The 11,943-nt window shown below is 31.8% G+C and overlaps 1 protein-coding gene across 1 annotated transcript; it reads left to right on the top strand.

Annotated features, from left to right (window-relative positions):
• Positions 1-2,240: 2,240 nt before the first annotated feature.
• LOC145031370 (cytochrome P450 76T24-like) lies at positions 2,241-4,052 on the top strand. Its single transcript, XM_078979909.1, has 3 exons — positions 2,241-2,715; positions 2,843-3,277; positions 3,358-4,052. Exons 1-3 carry the CDS (start codon positions 2,266-2,268, stop codon positions 3,967-3,969), a joined length of 1,497 nt encoding a protein of 498 aa, XP_078836035.1. The 5' UTR covers positions 2,241-2,265; the 3' UTR covers positions 3,970-4,052.
• The last annotated feature ends 7,891 nt before the right edge of the window (positions 4,053-11,943 follow it).

Below are 11,943 nucleotides of genomic sequence, written 5' to 3'. Positions count from 1 at the left end.
TATTTAGGATATTTGTCATATCTTATGATTTTTTTTTTTTGTTTATTCTCTCTACCATCACTGGTTTCTATCTTCCACCACTATCTATCCGAAAATTTCTTGTACCACCACAACCTACCCCATTATTGGCATGCTGCATCATGTGAACTATTATTCATCAGTCTGATATTGTTCAAACAATAAATATTCGATATCAAATCTCGAGATCTAAATCCTAAGATAATCGAGAATCACCTATTTCTTATGTCAAAAATCTCATTCTCTTCCTGAACAATTAAATCAAACTTGCAAATTGGGGAGCTATTGGAAAATCCGCACAAGATATTGAATAGAAGGATCTCTTAAATAACCCACTAACAAAAAAAAAAAATTTGGAGATATGACAGAAGAATGAAATTTATAGCTTTCTATCGACATTTTCGACATGGTTTCCACAAGTCTCCGGTGTTCTGTCTATTTGCGATCTGGACAATTTTATTCCTTTCAAACTCAAGTTCGTCAGTATTTCATGATAGGCACCCTTTACGGCCTATGAAATCTACCTTAATATCCCTATAAAATCGACATTGATCTACCATTGTAAAATCTCTCACCAATTCAATGCAATCCAATCAAATGTTGGTGGTGGCTTTAGCGTTGGAATCCTCCACCGATAACGACAATGGCTTAATCTAGGATTCACCCCCAATATATCTCGAACCTGACATGAACCCTAGGTTTAGATCCTTTGCTCTTGCTTAATTTTTAACAAAAAAAGTGAACAAAGATGTAGTCAGCAAGATTTGTGAGAGGCGTTTATGGAAATTAGAGGTGAAGCGTTGAAGTGTGAGTACAATTTGGGAGAGGAGGAAGGATTAGGTTAAGGGTTTTTATTCTTTAGTTTTATTTTTTATACATATCTAATGTATAAATAATGATACTAAATAAATAAATTATTAAAAAAAAGTTAAGTGCGTAATGGTCTTTTTAAATCCATCAAGGACAAAATACGAAACAAAAACCTACTATAAGGACTGTTGAAGTTAAAATAATAGATTAAAAATCAAACATGCAAATTACTTCTAACCATAAGAATCATTTGTAAAATTTACTCTTCTACAAGGATCCAAATACGAAACAAAAATATATTTTAAAAACCTTGAAAGTTAAAATAATAAATTAGGAACAAATTACTTCAACCAAAGTATAATGATTCTTCTAATTTACTCTATGATAACAAGGGATGACAGTGGCGCAAAAGATTGCCAATGAGTTGGTCAAGATAAATCGGAAATATTATAATTTAATTAGTTCCAGATATACATTCCACGTTACATGAAAGATTGTATGTCGTGTGCCCGTTGACTTTGATATCCGAAAGATTGATCGTTGAATTTAATTTCTATTTTCTGTAGATCTCCATGATTCTATCTTAATGTTTCACATTTCACCTTCTTTTCTTCAAACTTTCAACTTCTAGTATGCTTATTTATCTTATTAACCTAATTTATCAAAAAATATATTCAAAAATATATAATAAATTATACCATTATAAAGATCTTGGCATTACATTTAAAATTACATTAAAACTAAATATTATTAATAACAATTGTTAATCTTTTAAAATCACCTTAATTTTATTGTTAACTTTATATAAACATAAAAAAACAACTAAAAAGTCTAAAAACAAATAAACTAATATTGGAAATTGTCAAACATTTATTAATTGAACGCTAATGAAGTAATGAACGGCTTTTATTTCTTTTTACTTTTTCTTTTAGCTGATTACCTATGTAAATCAATTTTGACCACAAAATATTCACATGTAGAAAAAGAGATGAAAGGTGTGAGGAGATTGCAGAAACCATTCTAGTTAGAAAAAATGTGAAAAGAACGTTTGTATAATTTACATGAAAATCACAAATGTGTTTTTTTGCATATGAGGGAGAGAATATGAGACGAAGGGTGCTCGATAGCTTCGTTGAGTTTTTTGCATGTCGTAAAAAATGTGGTTCTTGGTTGGGTCTACCACATTAAAATGTAATAATATCTCAAACATATAATAAGAAAAATATAAGGTAAAGAAGTATTTTCAGGTTAGATTGGGACCAAAACTGCAATAAATAGTCAAACATGGGGCAAAAGTTGGATTTTTTCAAAAATTGAACCAAACTTAAGATTTTAGGTAAACTAATAGGGACCATTTTTGTAATTTCGTTAATTATAAATAGATTGATTATTGAAAAGGTTTAGACGAACGTATCAAAAACACACCCACACACAACAATGGAGTATCAAACCTTCTTCCTCGTTTTATCATGTCTCTTCCCATTCATCGTCTATGCCTTCACCATTTCCAACCGGCGCAACTCACGATTACCACCGGGACCTAAAGGTTTTCCCATCATCGGAAACGTCTTTGAATTTGGTGACAAACCCCACCAATCTCTTGCCATATTATCTAAACGTTATGGTCCTTTAATGTCACTTAAACTCGGAAGTCGTACAACCATAGTCATTTCATCTCCCGATATCAGCAAAGAATTCTTTCACACACATGATTTATCCTTCTTAAATCGATCAGCTCCTAAGGCTATCCAAGTCGGAGACTTTCATAAGTACTCCATAGTTTGGATGGAGGCTGGAGATCAATGGCGAAAGTTACGAAGAATGACTAACGAATATTTGTTTTGTGTACAACAGCTAGATGCTAGTGAATTCCTACGAAGGGTGAAGGTATAAATAAGATCTCAATGGATTTCTATATCCATCAATGGAACTATTGTTAAAAAAATGAAAGTAATAGCTACGATATATACAAAAAAAAAATTGAAACTTACGTTCTCAAATTTATATATTCTAGGTGCAAGAACTTGTCAACCATGTTAACCAATGTTGTAGAGAAGAAAAGGCTTTGAACATAGGTGAATGTGCGTTCACGACGAGTCTCAACATCCTTTCCAATTTCATGTTTTCTATGGATCTTGCTCAATATGATCCAAAGTCAACACAAGAATTCCAAGACTTAGTATTGCAAGTGATGCAAGCTGGTGCAAAGCCAGGTCTACCCGACCTTTTTCCCATACTTCAGTCGTTGGATCCACTAGAGTTAATATGGCCAGAAAATGTTTATGCCAAGAAAATGGTAAATATTTTCGATAAGATCATCAATGAGAGGTTGAAAACTAGATCGACAACTGTGAGTGATGGTGTTTCAACGGAAAAGAATGATGTTTTAGACTTACTACTCAATCAGAAATCGAATATTACTCAAAATGATATGAGACACTTATTTCTAGTAAGTAAATCCTTTTAATATATATAAAGGAAATTCCCATAATAGTACATGCATCGAGTAATGTTTTGTTTTATATGTAGACACTATTTGTGGCGGGAACGGACACGACATCAAGCACGTTGGAATGGGCGATGGCTGAACTGATGCGTAACCCAGAGAAAATGAAAAAAGCAAGGTTGGAGGTCGATAAAGTCATGCAAAACAACACCAATGGAGTCATACAAGAATCTGATATCTCTCAACTCACTTATCTACAAGCTGTGATAAAGGAAACTCTAAGACTACACCCTCCCGCTCCTTTTCTTATCCCTCGTGAAGCCATACATGATGTTGTTGTTCAAGGCTTTATTGTGCCTAAAAATTCACAAATTTTGTGTAACGTTTGGGCTATGGGAAGAGACCCAAACATATGGTCAGACCCAGAAATGTTCATGCCAGAAAGGTTTTTGGACGTGAAGGTTGATTATAGAGGTCAAGATTTCAAGCTTATTCCTTTTGGTGCAGGAAGGAGGATGTGTCCAGGATTGAATCTTGCAAATAGAATGTTACATATAATATTGGGATCTTTGATTCATAAGTTGGATTGGACGGTTGTGGGAAATAAAAGACCACAAGATATTGATATGGGAGAAAAGTTCGGGATCACATTGCAAAAGGCCGAGCCACTCATTGCTATCCCTATGAAATTGTGATTTTAGTTGTTTTCTTAAATAAAAGCTGAAAAGCATTTGCCATTGTACTTATATTTTATTTGAAAACATCTACTTATTTTTTATATTCTTGTTAGACACAAGTTTAAATGCTTTTGTTTATGGACGTAGACATAATTTTGTTTTAGGGTAAACCATATAATTTTCAAAATATAACAAAATATAACTATATGCTTTATATTTCAAAAAGAAAAAAATTAATAAACGAGTAGCAAAATTCTTCAAACGATAACAAAATATAAGTATATATACATTCTAAATTGAACTGTTTATTTAAGTTACACATAATGTTGTGTTACACCATTAAAATAATTTAAATAAAATCTAATCGACATAAGAAACAAAATTTTCCTCTTCTACTAAATTTTAAGTTTTAAATGGACAGACGATATCAAAACCCTAATTCATTTTATTTAACAGAAATATACATTCTACATAACATATATATGTAAACCCAAATTTCTGTGGGTGGGGCCCACTCTTGCACCTATATAACTACACCCCTTCTTTTGTTTTTTTATTAATGTCAAAAGTATTTTCATTTTTGTTCATGATGGAAACTTCTTCAAGACTATAAGTCTATAAATAATGTTTTAGCAAGACCTGAAAAACTTAACGATTTCAATGCCAAAAACTTTACCAAAACTTTTTACAGAACAAGCAATCAATAGATTGTTTAGAAAATTAAAAAAACCTCTATCAACAAGTAATTGGTAGATTATTTACAAAATCGAGAAAGCTAGCATAAACAAATCATAATGATCGATTGACCAACGATAACATGTACGAAGACATACATAGAAATCCTTAAATCGCAAGAAGCGCTTCCTTCATTGTACTCATCATATTCTAGCACGATCCTTGCACTCTAGCTTCCATCACGAAAGTGCCTCATACGCTTCCACATGTTCTTTGATAATACACTCAGTTTCCCAATTGCCATTAAACTAATCTAAGCATTAAAAAAATAGACTTCGCACAATTTAATAAATTAATACCACCAACTATAAAATCCAATATTAAAATTGTAGTTATGGATATCTCTAATAACTTTATGTAATTAGATAATGTATACCCTCCCTTCTTTAAAGAAAAAAAAGAAAGAAAATCATATATAACTATTGAAATACTATTTGGCATCAAAAGCCTAATTACTTTTTATTCCTTATAAGATAAAAGAAGTATGTAACATTTTCTAAGTAACTGAAGGATGTTAAATTCCTGTTGTTTAAGATTTGATTTTTTTTTAATTTTTTTTTTTGTGTGGCAGATCCCTCACAGATATGTAATATCAACCTTTTTTTTATTTGTATTATGAATTTAAAAACAATGAATACCAAAAACATAAAATAATTATACAATTCCAAACCAAACATTAAGATTTAAATACCAAAAGCATCAAATAAATAAATAATCCAAAACCAAACATTAATATTAAAATACCAAAGTTAAGTATTGATTGATATTTGATTTCAACCTATAATGTACGATAATTCTATATTTCCTCTCATATTTTTCATTTCCGCATAAATCTTCTCCATTGCTTCATATCTTGCATCGGAAAGAAGGATTGGAATGGAATTGGATTCCGATTCCGGTTAAATCCCATTGAATTAGACGAACCAAGTACCGCTTACTTTTTGTTGGAAGCATTTGTTGCAAGCAAAGCCTTTCTGTTGCTGAAAGGAGATTAGTGTCTACTCATTTGAAACCAAATGTTGGACTGGAATGGAATTGAATTCTGATTCCGATCAAATAGTAATTGGTAATACATGTTGGTGAAAGAAAATACCGAGTTTAAGAACTGATGTTCAGAAATTGTCTTCTCTTTTGGGATTTGATTCTTTGAACATTTGTGTTAGGAGCATCTACCACAACAAAATTAACTGTACATTTAGTATTTATAAAAATGGATGTAAGATTTTTATTTAGGAAATATGCTAAGCTACAAATCAAAATTGAAATGTAAAATGTAAGAAGCTTACAGTGTTAATGTGTGCCATTATAACTCATGTACACCTGCATTACAAATAGTGATTAGTTAAGAGCGTTGATGATATTAAAGAAATGACAATATAAATAACTAAATATTATTTTAAATAACTACTACAAATAGGCATCACAATGTCCATTTTAAAACACCTCTTCCTATGTTTGTCATGTGTTTCAATATCAATAGCTTTATTATTGACCTAAAAGTCAAACATGGATCCTACAAAGAAAAGAGGAATAAAGAAGATAAGAGTATTGGAAAAAAAATACATACAACAATAGGTTGAGACATTCTGCAACTCATGATTGCTGATGTTTTGAATTTGAGCCCCTTATTAAATGCCTATGCCCGGTACCAAATTCATTTCAGATCAAATCTAGAAACAAAATATGTATGCTAATTTATATAATCTAGACAGCAGAAATTGGAGTGAATATGATAAGCAATATGAAAAGCCTATGAAAAACAAAATTAAGGAGTTAAGGCAACTTACATCCTACTAGAAGCTAGAATTGGAAGCTGATGACAACTAATTTAGATTTGCTCGAGTTTATGATATGAAGCCGCAAAGGATGAACGAACAAATTGAACGACATTGGCATGGAACGACGAGTCTTCAAGTATAATTCGATCTTCAAAGAGGGGCGATGCAGGTGGATGGTGGTGGAGGAGATTTCTTGGGCGGAGGTGGGATTTGAGTCGACAGAAGGTCGATTAGGGCTTTGGAAGGAAATCATTTAGGGTTTTGGGAAGAAATCGGAGGGAATGAGAAGAAAACAAGGGAACGAAAAAGAAAAGCAGGAATGAAAATAAAACGAGGGAAGGAAAGAATAAAGAAAAGCGGATGATGAAAAAAGGAGGTGTCTGATCCTCTGTGAGCGATTGGCGAGGGCAAAGAAAAAAAGGCCTGTGATTTTTAGAAATCCATCGTTGTTCCCTCTCTAAAAGGTTTTAATTTCTAACGGATTAGCGAAGAATCGTTTTTATCGATAAAATATTACCATTCCGTCGCTGATCCCTCAGTGATACCTCTTTGAACTTCTTTATAAGTATTTTGGTCGATATGTTTATGTTTTTCATCGTTGATCTCTCAATTAGCCGTCACTGATTAGCTACAGAATGAATCTGTAGCTGATTCCGTCACTGAAGTTAAAGTTTCTAGTAGTGATTTTCCTATCATATATTTAGGACATACTTTTATGATAATGTTTCGATTAAAACAACTAAATACTTGAATTAAACACCACTTATGTCATGTTATAAACATGCATACTATGTCTCTTTATGGTCTTTCCTTCATGAACAAATCAACTAGACATGATTCCAATGATGCTCATTTCACAATTCTAAATCCTTATTATAAGTGTAAGAATTCCAAATTCTTATCACTACTAAATGTCATAGAGTCTAACCTGACGTGGCATCAAAATCACCAAGGCTTAGCCAACGATGTCACAAAATGCTTTATCGAAACTTTGTTACTGAAAACAATTTTATGGTAATGAAATATCAAATTCAAGGTAACTACTTGAACACCTTCCTTGCATTAATGTTTCTAACTCACATGTAGATTTCAATAACCAACTCCCACTATGAAAACACTTTCATATTCCCATATGACCATCAATTCTAAACAAGAATCACCCCCACTCAGAATTATGTCACTATGGCCCGTCCAAATACTACTATACTTCCAACTATTCACACGTAACCAATCTTTTGGTAAACCTTATACTTTTCTTAATAGTTGTCTAACAACTTTAATCACATCATGTTCTATCCCTTTTCCCTCTTAATGCCCTAGGCATTTTGGAACAATCAGAACAACTGAATATTATAACATATGTAATTGATCCTTTACCTGAAGAATATAGGACTCAATTAATAATGTCTTACATAAAGACCCGATATCTTATCAGTCTCTTGCTATAATAGTTCCATATATCAAATTTCCTATGTTGAATCATTTCAACACGGTATTCATATATGTCCAAGACTAAGTTTTATTAAAACTCTATTTAATACTTTTAGGTTTGAAATGAAATATAAGTGCCCTATCCCTTAAAACATTTTATAGCGAAACAATTTTCAAACTTTGCAACTTGCAAATTCGTAACCTTTGTTTCCTACAAATAGTATTGCTAACTTGTGACACTTAGCAGAACAATTATGCTCCCTCTAACATAACAATTATACTCTTGTTAGCATAACAATTATGCTCCCACTAGCTTAGACATGTACCTAGAAATCAACTGCACTTCCAAAAACCAATACTATTGACTTTCTTACTAAAGTACAGATTTCTGATACGTGATGTTTTGATAAATCTTCATATAAACTTCTCAAGCTCATACACCTTCATAAGATATCATATGTTTGTGTTAAACCCTTTCAGAATTTATAGATATAAGTCCTGAACGTCCAAACTATTTCTTGCCATTTCTTACAATTCGAACTATGAAAATGGATATCGTAATCATATACGAATTTGAGAATGCAATTATCACAAATGCAAACAATAACGATATTAAGCATCTTTAAAATCTACTAGCGAAAGTGTTTCCTTATAATCGTTTTCATGAATTAGAGCGAAACCTTTTGCCACCTAGATTTTATGGTGTATGTGTTCTCATCCATGTGAATCTTATCATTTCAACCTATAATCATAAGATAATGTTGATGAAAAAACTAAAATCAATTTTAAGTTTCCTTTCATGCACTGAACATTTGCTTACTCTTAATTTATTGCATTCTGGTAGCATATGGGCCTACCAATGCTTCCATGTTGTTAAGCAGCTTACCCATATTAACTAATGCACTATTACTACCCAATGTGCTCTACCTTTTACAATCAAATGAGAATGATAGGACTCATAAGTATTGTCAACTCACCTAGAAGATGCATAGAAATAAGATTTTGTCAACTTAACACAATATGTTATCAACATTAGGTCGTGTGCTAGTGATAAGTAAAAGGTTTATTCTTAATTGACTCATGAAACTTTTCCAATATCAATAAGACTCCCTCTAAATTCTTGACATATAAGTTTCTTTCTTCAAGGAACATTCATTGACGAACTGAAACATATATTCAAAAGTTAGTTTGGATTATTGTCAAAAAACACTTCATTAAATTGGTCTTAGTTTATCTCTGTTTCAATCAAAACATCACAACTACCAATTCCAAATGTGCCAGAGTAAGAAAATATTATTACTCCACATTTAATGCGGTGTTTATAAACCTACTTAGTTTGAAATAAACTTCAAGATACAATTTGTAGTTACTAGAGTATGACTCTAAAACTTGATTGTAAATGAAGTATGATTCATCTCTTGATTAAAATATTTCACCAATATCCGATTCCTTTTCTTAGTCGAAATAATTTCACTAATATGTTCTTAGAGGATCAATTGTGACATAGTTCCATAATAGTTAAGATGATCATAAAACACAATACTAAAATACTCTCCATTCCTTTCAGATTGGAGAAACCTTTATGTTTCAACCTAATAGATACTTCTTATTCGTTCTGCTACTCTTTGAAAACTTTCCAAAGAATCAGAATAACAATTAAGCTTATAAGTGTAACCATATTTACCGAACCATCAGTAAATCATAGACTTAGCATCCTTTGTGGTGGCTCTGAATAGTCCACATCAATGTGTACTAGTTCCTTTCGTCATTCGCTTGACTTACATAAACATGTGATTGACGAATTAGTCTTAATCTTCCAACGATCAAGATTCTTATACATCATACAATTCAAATTATATGACTCCAAGTTTCTATCCAGTTGAAATTTAGGTGATGGGAATTCCTTTTCAATTGGTTGATTATAACATTTCATCAAACGACATAATTAAGAATAAAATCCATTTTTAACATTGCTAATAACAGAAATATAACCATAAATTTTCATTAATGCCATTGCATGGAAATATAATATAAATAAATAAAAGTTCATTTTTATTAATAATATGCCGAAAATTTGTCCTTACAATGTGAGTATATGAAATCTATGTTTCTAAATATTTCCTACGCAATCTATTAATCTATCTGAAATCCTAAGCAGTAGCTTCAAAAATTTGATCATTGAACCATGTGACCGAAATCCATCTCTCACGATCAGATTCAACTCACTCTTTCTTAAGCTTCCTTCTTTCTCTTCAAACCTGCAAAACATCAAAATGTGACTATCACTTCATGTAATAATAATCTATGAATAGGAACTTAATAAAATAATGGAGTAAGATAGTGGATGTACCTGAAGTAGAGTAATACAACTTGACTTTACCATATTTAAGATCTCTCAGGTAGTCTGGGCAACTTCACTTCCAATACCCCTTAATTTAGCAATAAAAACATGTGGACTATTCAAGAATCTCACATGGGACTTTCTCAGAATTACCCTTTCTCTTTACCATATGGTTAAACGATTTGACCTTGGCCGATCCTTTTCCCTTTTGGAAGAGAAACCTTTTCTGGATAATCAGTGTTGCCATTGTTAAAATCCATGAAAATTTAGGAGATAGATCTTTAGCAAAAATCTACATATATGTTAGATTGATTAGTGTCACGTCGTTGTCCTTTTCATAGAATTCATTTATAAATTGACTATATAAGTGAGGAAGCGAAAGTAGAACCAAGTCAATGGCTAACTCCCTTTGGAAAAAGACACCCAACATCCCTAATAAGTCAATGTGCGATTTCATTTTCAGAACATGCACACACACAAAATTTCCATCTTGATGATTGCATGCCAAAAGGGATTGATTGATCTCGAACTTCTTAAGTTGAAGAAAACGTGGGTCAGGGAGAACCACTTGAGGAGATGGTGGAAGAGTTGGAGAAGAATGACTTCTAGTTCCACCAATGCTTGAAGAAGGGATTCTTTCACCTTGATCAACATATGGAAGATCATCCTCAGAAGGAAAAACATTTCCCGAAGGACAAGGAAGACCATTGTTATCAAAACTTGACATTTATAAAAGGGAGAAAAGAAAATTCAAGTTAGTTGATATCAATCCTTAATTATTAACCCAAAATTGAAATTAAGGCTAGGATCCAACTAAATAATTCACAATTCAGAAGAGGGATTCCATAATCCATCTGCAAATTATTTAAACGTAGGTAAATGATGATTTACCAATTTCACCATGAAAATTTAAACGAATTAGGTTTTAAATGAAATTCCTTGATCTTTTGAGATTCATTGAACTATTCAATGGCATTTTTAATCTCGATTATTCCATGTCCATTTGTGACTGGGGTACCAAGGATCAAAAACAAGGTGTGAATAACCATGCATGTTAGCTTGGTACTCTCGATGTCATTTATCATCTAATTAATGTGTCAATTAACCACACACGATCCATTAATCTATAATAATTTACGAGACACCCATTGCGAACAATATTAGTCCGATATTAGTGTGTCGGTTAACCACATACGCTCCAGTAATGAACAATAAGGTGCAATGTTCAATTTAATGGATTAGCATCAACTTCATATTTTTTCTTAAAGTAACTAAGAGTGGGATTTTAGAAAATATTTTAGTTACTGTTATTTATTCCATTATACTTAGTGTCCTTTCAAACCCGTTACGATAACAACCCTCCATTAGTCAAGGAGGCGGTGGGTGGAAGTGGACAACCATTGAATCGCCATTTTATAGACAATTTCCTTATACCCCACTTATAGACCAACTTCGTGAATGAGGCCTCCTAATAGTATGACCGACTTTTCTTATACATGTATAATATTAGACTTTTAATTTTACATATAGTATGAGGGTGTATTTTAAACCTTTTAAAATACTAGGGTTTTTAATTTAATTAAAATTTTCGAAAATTAATGTATTTAATTTAAATTTTTAAATATTAAAAACCTTGATTTAATAATTATCTAAAAAATCGAACAATTAATTAAATTATTAAATCACATAAGGATTATCTATTAAATC

The sequence above is a fragment of the Lactuca saligna genome, chromosome 2, assembly GCF_052625555.1.
Source record: "Lactuca saligna cultivar CGN05327 chromosome 2, ASM5262555v1, whole genome shotgun sequence".
NCBI classification, from domain to species: Eukaryota; Viridiplantae; Streptophyta; class Magnoliopsida; order Asterales; family Asteraceae; genus Lactuca; species Lactuca saligna.
The sequence above is the reverse complement of the archived record's forward strand: the minus strand, read 5'-3'. Positions and strand labels throughout refer to the sequence as shown.